Raw genomic sequence first — 14,900 nt, 5'->3', positions numbered from 1 at the left:
GCGACAGGCTAAAGGCGTGTGATCTACATGAGGCCTTTTCTGGCAGGAGATTCATCAGATGAACACCGAGGTCACAAGGTCACTGCCTGACAGCCTGGTGAAGCCTGTTGATGGACCATGATGCAGGAAAAGCGCACGTGGTGGGCGTGGCCTGGCGGCGAATGCTCAGGCCTCGCCGTTTACAAAGAAAGGGTCATCATTCGCCCGCAGAAGGTCGCATGTGCTTGAAAACTCATAAGGGGGGGCAGATTCCAGGCCTGAGGGCCCTGGTGGGGCCCCCATTTGAAACCAAGCCAAATTGACTCACTAGCGCCACCTACAAGTTTTAAAATAATTATCCCTCGCCTCCTGTTGCACGTATGGGCATGATTTTCGGAGGAGACATCACTCGTGACAGGACGCACAAAAAAGTCTCAAGAACCCATGTTCTAAAACCAACAGGAAGTCGGCCATTTTAGGTGGCGGCGGCCATTTGGGGGAGGATGTAGGGGTCGTATCTCGACAAACTCCTCCTAGGGGGTTTGACCGAATGAGTCCGTTGTAGCATCAACGGACACTAGACGGATGGCCCACGTTAAATTGCGAAGGATTTTGGGCTGCTACTTAGGATGTGGGCGTGGCACGCCACCAAACTTTTACTTTAACCTTAACTTTTACCTTATCTGGCCCTGCCTGGTGTCTGGCCTTGCCTTGAAGCAATGTACATCAAAGTCAATACACAGTTTGACTGACAGACTGATGATGTCAGTTGATGGACTGTGATGTGTGTAAAGCACATGTGGTGGGCGTGGCCACGGCGAATGGTCAGCCTTCGCCATTTACCATCGAAGGCTCATATTTCGCCCGCAGAAGGTCACAGGCTGCTGAAATCTTACACGTAAGGTCAGAATCCAGGCCTGAGCGCCCTGGTGGTGCTCCCATGTGACACCAATCTAAATTGACACACTAGCGCCACCTAGAAGTTTCAAATCATTATCCCTCGCCACCCGTTGCACGTATCACTATGATTTTCGGTGGAGAAGTCTATCATGACAGGACGCACCTAACGCTCCAGAACCCATGTTCAAAACACAGCGCCACCAACTGGTGGAAATGTATATCTGCTGTAACTTCCTCACGCATGGTCGGATCTGCCCGAATTTTTTTCTGGTGGTTCGGGGTACCCTCTGGTCTATGACAGTGTGTGTACATACGCTATAGCGCCTCCAACTGGAGGATATGTATATCAGCTGTAACTTCCTTCCACATGGTCGGATCGGTCCCAAATTTTTTCTGGTGGTTCGGGGTACCCTCTGGTCTATGACTGTGTGTATACATAGACTCTATAGCGCCACCAACTGGTGGAAATGTATATAGCCGTAACTTCCTTCCACATGGTCGGATCGTCTCTAAATATTTTTTGGTCGGTCGGGTCACCCTCCACTCTTTGAATCTGCGTGTCCATAGTCTCTATAGCGCCACCAACTGGTGGAAATGTATATCTGCCGTAACTTCCTCCCACATGGTCGGATCTGCCCGAATTTTTTTCTGGTGGTTCGGGTTACCCTTTGGTCTATGACAGTGTGTGTACATACGCTATAGCGCCACCAACTGGTGGAAATGTATATCAGCCGTAACTTCCTTCTGCACAGTCGGATCGGCACCTAATTTTTTCTGGTGGTTCGGGGTACCCTCCGGTCCGTTACCGTGTGGGCGCATAGACTGTATAGCGCCACCCACAGGCGGAAACGTATATCCGCCGCAAGTACCTACCGCATGGTCCGATCGTCGCAAATTTTTTTATGGCGGTTCGGGGCGCCGGACGGGACGTGACCGCGCACCAGCCTCGCCGCCGGCGTCGCCCCCTCCGGGCGGAAAATTGCAAGTGCCGTAACTCCCTTACCGCTTATCCCATCGCCGCGGTTTTTCGTACGGCGCGTCCGCGCGCCCGTCCGGACACGCGCGCGCCCCCGACCCGCGCGTGCCCCCGACCCGCGCGTACCCCCGACCGCGTCGGGGTGCTCGAGCCCGCTCATCACTGCTTGCAGTTTTAATTTTAACTTGGTATTTATGTCTTGCATTCTGGCGCTCCTGGCCGGGAGTGGAACTGAGTTAGTTTTGTTTGTGCTCTTGTCTCCACCACCCAAATCTCATTTCCTGCCTATTTGGTCCTGCGCCCGTCTGATCTGTTAAAAGTGTCACCCGAGGGCAGTAGCTCTCCTCTGCTGTTCCTTCACACTTCCCATCGGCGGCCATCATGGGAAAGCACGCATAAGTAAGTCCAGCGGCTGTGTAAATCACACAAAGTCAACTTGTTTGTTGTGCAACTCAAAATACCCGAGCATCTCATCGCTCCCCCTTTGGCACAACGAATGACAGGGGAAACACTGACGCTTATTTGCCTCGCCTTTCATCAATCTTTCGTTTCTTTGCACTCTAATTGCACAGGAGAGCTGAACTGGCTAGCCCACATCTGCAAGTCGTCATTAGAGACCCTCTTTATTTGGGAACATTAGAGAGGCAGGGTCAGCTCGGACAGTCACACCACTATGTATGTATGTGTGTGTGTGTGTGTTGAGGGTCACTGCAGTGCTAATGACTTATCTTTACAAGTCTGGGAAACACTTTACAGTTGTCTGGAGGTGGAATGACCGCACTCCAGTATCATTACATTGTTCCTATGCTACGTATACATAGAGGATGACTCCAAAGTGTGTCGCAGCTGAAAACCACTGCAGAACCTGCAGTGTGTTCATCCCGAAATACCTGCTTTCTACACTAACAGGCCACTTTAGTCAGAAGAAAGTCCTTTCAGGAAAAAAACACGATTAGGACCATAACCGGTTACTCAGATTCAAGGGTAACAACCAAACTGAGGAGCTGTGTGGTCACTTGAACCTGCAAAAGAAGTTGTAACCTACTTTATCACATACTACAGTATTAATTGTCCATGTACCCTAGAAACCGCCCATGAATGATACGGGAAAAGGCCGAAATGATACTGTGTCAAAGCCCAGGGCAGTGATACTGATAAAATATAGAGTTTAACCATGTCCAGTATCAGCCCCCGTAGCTGTCCACTCAGAGCGCGCTGCTCTGGTATCATGCCTGTGAAACAACCAATCAGAGAACAGCGCACGAGCGTGAACACACAGCGTTCAGCGTTTGTTGAAATATTTTTGCAATTATTGTGTTTACACTGTTTAGATATAATACATGTAATAAACTGAACATTTTCTGGAAACAAAATGGTCTTTTGATTAAATACTGATACTAATGATACTGACACTTGGGGGCATGATACCTGGCCTGATACCAGACAAACCATGTGATAACCTATAAGTATGGCAGGAAGTACGTTTGAAGCATTCAGCATCGTTATCGAGCTCTGCATTTTCTTTAAAATGTTGCATTGTGCTATTCTCCTGTTGTATGAGACTCATTTGTTTCATTTGCCGTACTGTTGTTTTCAATGCCTTACCGCTATTACAACATCGGTTCTGCTGTTCTACATAGTACTCTACATTAAAAACAAAAATGACTTGCCCATGGGGAATCCTTAAGGTGAGAACTACTTGCCCGAACTTGCCCCATGGAAAATGAAAAGACTACCATAATGATATCATCTAATTTTTTTGGCATCACAATCTCAAATAAAGATTAAATGATTATCATTTCTTGTGGTTGTTCTCCTACATAGATCATGACGTTGCATGGAAATCTGGATTGTCAAGAGACTTCTTGGCACTTTATTAAATAAAAGTACATTCATGATTGAATAAACATTGTGCTGATTAAATAATAAATGCTTGTGCAAAATCAGCACTTGGTATTGGATCTAATCGGTGGTGTTTCATTGTGACCACTTCAAATTGTCACAGCAATGTGATTCACTCACCTGTGCCATCATTTGATTTGCTGCCGCTAATAAAATACTTGTTTAGGAGGCACTGGTTCATCACTTTTTGCTGTTTTCCTTCACAAGTTGTTGAAGAATTAGACCATGTTGGCAGGGACGCCATGATAGATGTTTTCCTAGTCAAACCATCGCTGATTGGTTGATCGCGAACAAGAAAGGGTGTGGGTAAAACGCGGACTGTGGACTGCGGACCGCGGTCTAAATAAACAATTCTGATTGGTCCATTTCAAGATTTGCAAGGATTGGTTTGCAAATTACCATGTTTTTTTACCAACACCCAACAAGAACCGCTTTTAAAAAAACTCTTGGCAGTACGGCATGCCAAAGTGCACTTGCCCGACGGGAATATCACTGATTGGATTTATTTGCCCGAAATTTGTTTTAACTTGCCCCGGGCCATCGATACATCGTTATTGTCCAGCCCTGGTACTTGTGAATAAATTACCACGTGGTCAAAGCTACATGTTTCTTTCCACTTGATAATGCACTCCAAATCATTATTAATTGACCTTTATAGTGGGGTGCACACAATAAGTTGTATCGCATCAATTATGCCGGCTGCAGCTAGGAGACCCAAGTTCAATCCCACCCTCAAGTTTGCATGTTTTCCCCGTGCATGCGTGGGTTTTCTCCGGGTACTCCAGTTTCCTCCCACATTCCAAAAACATGCTAGGTTAATTGGCGACTCCAAATTGTCCATAGGTATGAATGTGAGTGTGAATGGTTGTTTGTCTATATGTGCCCTGTGATTGGCTGGCTACCAGTCCAGGGTGTACCCCGCCTCTCGCCGCAAGACAGCTGGGATAGGCTCCAGCAACCCCCGCGACGCCTTGTGAGGATAAGCGGTAGAAAATTGATGAATTAATGAATTATGCCATTTTATGTTTGAAAATGCTTAATTTAGGCCAAGACATGTGTTTTTTGTTACAAATAATAGGCCGGCAAAAACAGCCAAGTTATTGTATAATGCCACGTTTAGGTCAATAAAATGAGAGCAAGTATGCTTTTACTGATGCAATATTATATAGCCGTTGGCCATTGTTGTTTTGGTCACAATGTACTTCTACATGCTTACACTGTGTCATCCGTTATGAATACCGTTATGAATACCATTTTCATTGTTTACACTGAAACAATAGTTGCCTAAACCGTATTGTGTAAATAGTTTTGTCCAAATACCACTTGAATATGAATATGCTCATAATTGCATGTGAACAAATCATACAGGAAAAACGAGTGTGTCGCACACCTGTTTAAGTCCGTTTTTATGTCAAGCTGAATGGGCAAAATCGCAGTGCGCTTCTGCGTGGGTGAGCGCGCGTCCTTCGTCATTCCAACCAAGCCTGCAGACAGGTGGTCTGACGGGGGTCTGGGTGTGGACCAACCGACTGTCACTCCTTCCGGGAAGCAATCAAGGATTGGCAGATTACTCTCGGCGAAAACCATACAGCCAACATATAATACTCAGCGTTGGGATTCGTTAAACAATCAACTCCTTCCACATCAAATAAACTTTCCGAAGGGAATCCGACACTGTCGGCAGACATGAATAAAAAAAAAAAAAAAAGCCTGTGTGTTTCCTCATTGTGTGATCATATGATGAGATACGGCATCTTTTCTTCCTTCGCACCACTCTGAGGCTATTTCCTGACTCTCAATGGAGGTGTGTGTCAATATGTGGTGATGGGGGGGTGCGGGGGGGTAAAGACAGACTCATCTGACCACAGCAAACAGAGGTGCCATTGAAGAATCTGCAGAACTGGAAAGACAAGGGCTCACTTTCATTGAAGTGGTGGTATATTGTAGCATTCACCGCACATACCAACAGGGAATTAATGGCCCTGTTTGTTATTGGAGAAGGGCACTCCCCCCACCCCCACATCCACCCCCCCCCCCCCCCACATCTCCTGCACGTGAAGGAAAACGTACAAATCCTTGAACACATTAAGCTTTAACATTTACATAGCTGTATGAAGCGAAATCATGCATCCAGCATGAGGTGAGAAGCAGGTGTTAAAGATCCCATATTATTGTATTTTTTTAATATTTTGAATAAGTCTTGGAGGTCCTAAAATAGCGTATAAGGAATGTCAATGGTTGAAAGGTACTTCTAGTAAGTCTGACTTGGGCACACCGTTTTGTGTGTGTAGCTTTAATGCTAATGAGTTGTGTTTGCCCATACCCATCGTTTCTGTTATCCAATTATTACATTTACACTATCGCTCTGCATCTGTCCAACATGGTTGAATCCATATATCACATACAGCAGGGGTCTCAAACACGCGGCCCGCGGGCCAAATGTGGCCCGCAGGACACTAGTTTGAGGCCCCCGCCTTGATATGAAAGTTTAATGTTAGTGCGGCCCGCGCAAGTTTGATATGGATGCTGTATGGTATCATGTACCCAGAAAAAATTATTACGTTTGATTAATGTTCATGTTAAAGGTTAAATAACTGTTAATAGTTATCCTCCCTATCCGTGTGGAAGTGGTAAGTTTTTGGCTATTTAAGTTTACAGGAAATAACTTGAAAGCTACCATTTAGGTCGCTAGCTCTCTAGTTTGCGAGTTAGCATGTGTCTCAAGACCCTGCAGTTGCGCAATATGTTGTAAATAAAAAGAGTATAAATGTGACTATAGTCGTGTTTTGTCATGTCTACAGGGCTCTAATAAAGCTTTGTCAATTTTAATCTGAAAAAATCATTTGTCTACCCACCAACTATATGTGGTTTCTTAAGTTTTTATTATTTGCCGTTTTATTATTATTATTATATTTATTTATTTATTACTGATTGATTGATTTTTTTATTCTTGATTTGTTTATTTTTCATCTTATTTTGTGCAGAAAAATAAAAATTAAGATATTTGAGAAAAGTAGAATGTTTTATCAGAGCTTTTATTGTAGAAAATCAGAACAAAAGCACTGAAAAGGTTTGTATATTTTTCTGTTTTTGCAACTGGCTGACTTTATTTTAAGATGTGTAGCGAAACCTGCTTTTTTACAAAGCCGTGCCCCTGTGAAGTGGTGGGCACATTCTGTACAAGGGGCAAAGTTGGGTTGGGAGAGGCGGGGTGTCTAACTTAAAAAGTTAACCTTTTCCCTCAAAAGTGGATCAAACAAGTAACGGATACTGATGCTCATAAACTCTAAGACTCTATGGATGCATATTACTTACTCACTGTAGAGCATCATTAAAAAGTCAATTTTGCGTAAAAGGAGGCCTTAAAGAATCTATGACGCTCAGTATGTTGTTCAGTGGCTAAGTAGCTAACTTGGTTTGTAGCATATCATCTAACATGGGACTTTACTCACCAGTCATATGATTACATTTGTTTACATGAACACAGGCACACTAAGTCCTGGGGTGGATGTCTTTACACGGCAGACAACAAATCATCTGTTTGTTATTGACAACAATTACTTGTACTATATTGAATCCAGTTTGAGAGCAGAAGCCAACAAACACCATCAAAGGGGAATTTGTTGCATGAGTAAACTAAATGACTGATTAGCGTTAAGTAGAACAAGCTAGGTCTTGTAACATCTGCATCTGGCCAAACAAGTTCCCTCCTGGAGATTGTGGTTCCTGCTCTGCAGAAATCTTATTTGGAGAGCATTTTCAGTCAGATATGAGAAGCAGGTGGTATTTCGGGGATGGAATGTCAAGTAGGTATGGCTGTCGACTGAAGCATCCAATGCCGCTCACTTGACCTCCACATATCATGTCAAGTTCAATTCCTTGAAGCTTTAAAAAGCTTTTAAAAACAATGTTTGAGTACGCCGCGCTGACAGAACACATGACACGCACTCACCGCGGATGCCAACCATTTCTGGAGGCATGTTTTTGGGAAGTTTGTGTGAAAGGGCGTGCCGTTATGAAGTAGCCTAGTGCAGGTGTCAGGAGAGGCGGAGAGAAGCTAGCAGTTTGCTAACAGTAAGAAGGCAAACAGTTATATAATGTCTCCAACAACATTGAGGAGGTTTATTTTTCACCCCCTGCCTCTGAGGCTGAGAATGGAATCCTATTCATGTGAGACCAATCACAGTCTTCATTGAACTTTTTGTTCCCAATTTACAACAGATTACAATCTCATTTGATGGGACTTGGGAACATATTAGGGACTTTCCAAGCTCCGGACTAGGAATGAATTAATCCCTTGTTGCCAAAAGAAGTATATAATGAAACTGATCTAAACCTGGTCGAGTGGTTAGCATGTTGGCCACACAGTCAGGCTATTGGGAAGACCTGGGCATCTCTGTGTGGTTTACAAGCCGTAGGTGTCCACGCCGTAAGATGGAATATTTAGTACACAGAAAGATCTTAGACAATTTTTTTTGTCATTTTTGATTAAATACTTCAGCATCAGCAAACAGTGCATGTCACACGGCTAGTAGCTGACCGGAAAAAACATTAAACATTACTGGGAACTTCAATAAAGTTCTCTTCTTCAACCTCATAATTCCTTCATCACACACTTTGTCAGTCTCTCCCTCTCCCTCATTGTCACTCTTGGTGTCACTTTCGCCTCGAGGCAAATTGACCCCTTAGCTTGAGCTATCCTTTTCATCACGAACTAGTCTAGTCTTTTGTAAACATGATCGCTGCATATGACTTCAAAACGGGATATTTGATGTTTGCTAAATACAAGGATGAAGAGTCTTGAACCAGTCATGTTGTGCTATATATATCACTATATTGACACTAAGTATGGTACCCATTATGTCATTGGATGGTCATATCACCTCGTACTTGACAAAAAAAAATAAAAATAATAATAAATAAATATATTTAAAAAAAAATAAATAATAAAAAATTAAAAATTATAAAATTAAAAATAAATGATAGATATATCATATTAGGAATAGCAGGAATATATTAGGAAAGCAAGAAGTGAACAAATGTAACAGTTACTGATTGTAAAAGTACCAGATGGAGGGGTAGGATTTAATAAGCTTTGCTTCTTCTTCTACTCCTTTTGGACATGTGGAACTGTGAACTGATTATGGGATGCACTCAATTGTAATCTGATGCATGTTCAAATGAAATTAAACCACTACCATTTGTGTCCAAATAACTACTTTCTACTTGTTGCACCGCACTGTAGATCTTTTAGTCATAGGTGAGTTGCATCACGGTTTAAGCCGCAGGGTTCAGAACGTGAGAAAATGTAGGGCTTACATATTGAAAATTACAGTACATGCCAAAATCAAAAGCACCACAGATGAAAAGCGGGTCTCCACAATTTGACTTAAACTCTTAAAATGACTTAAAATTGTTTTTTTTTATTCTGATTACGAGCGAGGGAAGGTTGGAGCGTGAGGTCGACAGGCGGATCGGCACAGCGTCACTGTACCACACCATTTGGTGAAATCTGAGCTGGAAGGCAAAGCTCTCAATTTACCGGTCGAACAATGTTCCCACCCTCACCTGTGGTCATGAGGTTTGGGTTGTGACCGAAAGAACGAAACCGAGACACAAACGGCTCCTCCGTAGGAGGGCTGGACTCACCCTAAGAGATGGGGTGAGGAGCTCAGTCATCCGGGAGGGGCTCAGAGTCGAGCCCTGCTCTTTCACATCAGAGTAGCCAGTTGAAGTGACTTGAGTATAAATGTATGTCAGATCCCCCTTTTATTGTCTACAAGTGGCTAAAATAACAAGTTTATTTGTTTTTATTTCAAAATGGTCTGAGTTAAACAAACCTTTGGGTTCTTCCATGGATCCCAATGGAAACAAATGGCATAAAACTATGAATGAAATTGATTTATATGAATAATCATTCTGCTGTCACACTAACCTCACACATGCACACAATATACTTGATGCGCCCGCTAAAACCTTTTCAAACTGGAGCGAGCAGCTCATCTCCATGTTTAATTGGAGAAGTCTGAGAGGGAGGAGAGAGCTGAAGCACAATGACGGCTTTGTGGCCCCCCCCAAAAAGGAGAAGACGGGGAAAAGCAGGGAGGGGTTGGACAGTAGTGGGTGTTGATGAGGCGTGGGGAGGCCATAAAAAGGGGGAGCAGAACAGAACCACAACAAATGAAGTTGTGGCGGGAAACCAAAGCAGTGAGCTAAAGTGCTAACCTTAAAGTCACATTTTAACAGCAACATCGTGCTATGTTAGCCTAGTCACTGAAAACCAACGCAAAGGGATCAAGCTTCCACATATAAAAGGCTGTATTTTGAGATGTGTAGCGAAGCCTTTTTAAAAAAAAAAACTAAATCTGTACACCAGCTGTATTCCATAAGGAAGGAGGTCCTTCAAAAGCAACCATCCACTTTATTCAAAAACAGGAGTTGGAGCCTATCCCAGACTACATCCTGGACCAACCCATACACTTCCTGTGGCCCTACCGAAAAGGAGAGTAAAGGCACTTGACAGCAGACAAAGTGCATAACCTGTCTCCATGTTAGAAACCCTTTCCACCATCTGTCCAGTGGGAGTATGAGGGAGACTGAGGGCCACTTAGGGACAAAATCCCAGGAGAGAGGGTGAGAGTAGGGGGGGGCTGTGTCTACAAGGACAGGGTCTGATGGTCTGGTCTCTCTGGGAAGCCTCACCCAGATTAGTCACACAGAATTAATCGCAGCCGAGAACAATGGCCGCCGGGCTTCTGGCAACCCCAGCTGTCGCACGGTGAAAGAAAAGCGAAAACAAGATTTAGTGCAGAGGTGTCCAACCCCAGACCCCGAAATAGTGACACTGACATGTGTGAGGACCAAAACATGACTCGACTGACTCCAAAAAATGAGATAATTTTTCTACTTACGTGCACTGTCCATTGCCATCCGGGGTGGCCTCACACCTCCCCTGGTTTAAACACGACTCCGTGGGCATGGAGCATCTTAGGCCTGTGAAGGAAAGGTTTTAATAACAACAAACACCTCCAACTACTTTAAAGAACTTTATGAGCCCGTTTGCAGGTGATGCACACAAAAAATGTCAAGTCTAGGTGTCATTATTTGTCTGTAACTATGTGGGGTTTGACAGCGGTTTGGCAGGGTGGGGGGGCACAGAGCACAACAGTGGAGCATCTATAATAATACAAGAAAAAAAACACCAAACACATATAATTCTACATATATAGTATATGTATGTATATATGCACATTTAAGAGGACTGAGCAGATGTTGAAATGTGATGCAAAGTGAATTCATGAGTGATGAAACCTGCAGCAAGTCTCCTCACATTGGCAACAGGTTGGACTTCATCACAGTTAATAATAATAATCAATAATATCAACTAAACAACATTTGGACGTTACTCACCTCGCGTAAGTCCTGTCAGCCACAACAATAAAGTTAGTTTTAGCAACAAAATAGGCATTCCTTCTGGTTTAAAGCGATTGAACAAGTCCACATGGGTTTTTCATACATCCGACCGATGAGTGTCTGCAAAAATGCAAAAAAAAAAACACACTAAAGTTTAATCCACAAATGAGATCCACGGACGGACAAAGTTAAGAACACGTGATGTTGTCACTTCACTTGTCGGGCTGGGAATGACCCGATGGCCACCCTGCTCTGCTCGCTGCTTCACATCTGGGAGTGGGGAGGGCCTTTCCTCCATGCTGTCCCACGGTAACACCCCCCCAACATACACACACACACACGTACACACACACCACCACGCTGGATGAAGAGATAGCGCGGAAAGTTTGTGTTGTTTCACCCACTCTACGCTTCGCTTCCAGCAATTAGTCCGCGCCGGCGGGTAGCGTCTACCGCTTAGCATCACATTCGAAAAAGTTAGCATCAGCTTACTTCGGCAAAACTACCAAAAAGTAAGTATAATAGATGAAAAAGTGAATGACGTTGTCATTTCATTTTTGTAAATATGTAAATTGTCGTATTCTAGGAGCAGTATTAATAAAGTAGTAACAATATTTATCAGACCGTTACTTGTAAATAACTTAGAAGGGAAGTTGTTACAGCACGCATGCGCAAGTGGGATGGGTTGCTCCTACGTCAGGGGTCTCAAACTCAATTTACCTAGGGGGCCACTGGAGCTAGGGTCTGGGCGAGGCTGGGCCGCATCAGGTTTTCAAAAAAAAACGCATTTATTAAAAACAGAAAAATGAATAAACTTTTCTTTGGTTCCGGTTTTCTACAAGAAAAGCTCTGATAAAACATTCCACTGTTCTCAAATATCTTACTTTTTATTTTTCTACACAAAATAAGAAATAAGAAATAAAATAAATAAACAAATCAAGAATAAAGAAAATCAATCAGTAATAAATCAATCAAATAATAATAATAAAACAGCAAATAATAAAAACTAATAAACCACATATAGTTGGTGGGTAGACAAATTATTTTTTTCAGATTAAAATTAACAAAGCATTATTAGAGCCCTGTAGACATGACAAAACACGACTATAGTCACATTTATACTCTTTTTATTTACAACATATTGCGCAACTGCAGGGTCTTGAGACACATGCTAACTCGCAAACTAGAGAGCTAGCGACCTAAACAGTAGCCTTCCAGTTATTTCCTTTAAACTTAAATAGCCAAAAACTTACCACTTCCACACGGATAGGGAGGATAACTATTAACAGTTATTTAACCTTTAACATGAACATTAATCAAACGTAATATTTTTTTCTGGGTACATGATACCATTCAGCATCCATATCAAACTTGTGCGCGCCGCACTAACATTAAACTTTCATATCAAGGCGGGGGCCTCAAACTAGTGTCCTGTGGGCCACATTTGGCCCGCGGGCCGCGTGTTTGAGACCCCTGTCCTACGTCAATAGTCTGGATGCCGAGGGTTTGTCAACCAATGGGTCGCAGACCGTTAGTCAAAAATTACCTTACAATATGTAATATACAACTGATGTCTGACTTGCTTTTTCATTTTGAAGTATAGCAGGAATATTTCTGTCATCTTCCTTTTTGGTATATACTACTTATTACATTTTGCCCACCCCTGCATTGGACAGTTATATGTGAGATATCTGATTTGGTGAATATTTACTTAAAATGTATCTATTATTATGCATGCAGTTATCATGGTCCTCGTTTATCCTTAATAAATTCATTTATGGACAATTATCCATATTTTCCTGGTGTCAGAGTGAAACTCAAGGTTAAAAAAGTTTTATTTGTATTAATTTCCATGTGTTCATCAGAACAATACTGAACTTGTACAAGGGGAAAATGAAACAACGCATCATGACATAAAAGCCTGGGAAAGATTCTACGCTGATAAAGTAATGCTGATGAAGTGAGTAAAGTTGTTATTTGGCAGAGTCAGCAGAAGCAGGTTTATATTCCCATCAGGCAAGTCCCAGGTACGTAACTGCTGTCACGGTACAGCAAACATAGCGGCTTTCACACAGGCCCAATCATCTCGTTTCAGGACTGTTTGTTGTATTGTTTTCAAGTAAACGACACGCTGCCACGGGCTCACAGGTGAAACAGCCGCAGGAGGCCAAAATCAGGAAGCAGACGTTGAAAGCCTGAGGGGCAGACACAGCACTTACAGAAGCGCAGACGATGTGAAACAATCTAAGACGGCGTACCCAGCGTGTAAAGTGATTTCATACACATTAATACCATCATTTAATCAGATCGTATGCGTATTGTCATGTAAATGTATGATATTAACTATCACACTAAGCACATAATCTGCTTTTGATTTCTAGCTCAGTCAGTCGCTTATTTTATAGATTTTAACCCGGTTTGCTGCTTTAAATGTGTTCCCAAGGGAATTAATGCTTCACAACAATGGCTATCACGCATTACACTGGAAGTCCAATATCCTTACCTTTGTCAATATTTGACCATAATGTGCAAGGAAAATTGTTATTTTACACTTAAAAATCATGTTAACATTTTTATTGGTTGTACTTGGTTGAATTATGAGCTGAATATGAAAAGTGTGCGGTTATAACCAGGGATGTCCCATAATCATCGGTACCGATAATTATCGGCCCCATATCAGCATAAAAATACAATATTGGAATATGATTTTTTTCCCCAATCATGAAAACCGATATTTATTTGAATTCAACACATATGTGTTGATTCCATCACAGGAGATTGGTACTTATGGCGTGTTACACATATCGCTATTGGCTGATATCGGTATCGGAAATTGAGAGTCATCCCAAGTTATTACCCCAACGCCATAACGTGTCCAATGTGTTGCTCGGATGCCATGTTTTTTTATTGCCCTGCTACACATTAATAATTAAAAAAAAAAAGAAAAAAAACAGCAGTCATTTTACAAGAATAAAGTGAAAATGTTAAAGGAAAAAAGTTGTAATCTAAGGAGAAAAAAAATAGTAATTTATAAATATAAATAATTACATAAATAAATATCCTGAGGAAAAATCATGCTATTTTAGTAGCTATTTAATAGCTATATACGTAACTATTTTTGATGTAATATTTAGAAAAACAAAAAAAACAATTAATAATGTAATTTTTGGAAAATCAGTGCGGAAAAAGTTATGACATTATGGGACTAATAATATTCATAATTATAAGGAACATTTGAAGAAGAAAGTTGAATTAAATAACAGAAATGGGAAAACAACATTTTTACAAGATTAAGCAGAAAAAGTTGCACTCTAATGAAGAAAAAATCAGAAATTTACAATAATAAACTCCTAATGTTATGAGGAAAACATTTTGCCATTTAAGTAGGAGAGATGTACTATTACATTTTTTTTTTTACTTTTTTAAACTTCATAATGTTTTGAGAAATAAAACAAAATAAAGTTTGAAACATCAGGTTGCCGAAAAAGTTATAACAATATGGGAATAAAATCCATTTATTTAAAAAAAATACCTTAAACTGTATTATGGAAAGCAGGAAGTGAACAAATGGATGGAGGGTTAGGATTTAATAAGCTTTGCTTCTTCCTACTCCTTTTGGACATGTGGAAATAATAAACTCCTAATGTTATGAGGAAAAAAATATGCTATTTAAGTAGGAGAGATGTTGAACTATTAAATTTTTTTAAACTTTTTTAAACTCCATAATGTT

The 14,900-nt window shown here is 41.7% G+C and overlaps 1 protein-coding gene across 1 annotated transcript in view; it reads right to left on the bottom strand.

The window, feature by feature from the left end:
* The window catches only part of LOC131127832 (neurogenic locus notch homolog protein 1-like), an 82,813-nt gene extending 70,993 nt beyond the window's left edge, over positions 1-11,820 (bottom strand). Inside the window, exons 1-3 of the mRNA XM_058070108.1 lie at positions 11,387-11,820; positions 11,168-11,290; positions 10,669-10,750 (exon numbers count right to left, since the gene is read on the bottom strand). Coding sequence (XP_057926091.1) covers positions 10,669-10,750; positions 11,168-11,225 — 140 coding nt within the window. The 5' untranslated portion in view covers positions 11,226-11,290; positions 11,387-11,820. The remainder of the gene's footprint in view (positions 1-10,668; positions 10,751-11,167; positions 11,291-11,386) is intronic.
* Positions 11,821-14,900: the final 3,080 nt, after the last annotated feature.

The sequence above is a fragment of the Doryrhamphus excisus genome, chromosome 4, assembly GCF_030265055.1.
Source record: "Doryrhamphus excisus isolate RoL2022-K1 chromosome 4, RoL_Dexc_1.0, whole genome shotgun sequence".
Taxonomy (NCBI): Eukaryota; Metazoa; Chordata; class Actinopteri; order Syngnathiformes; family Syngnathidae; genus Doryrhamphus; species Doryrhamphus excisus.
The sequence above is the reverse complement of the archived record's forward strand: the minus strand, read 5'-3'. Positions and strand labels throughout refer to the sequence as shown.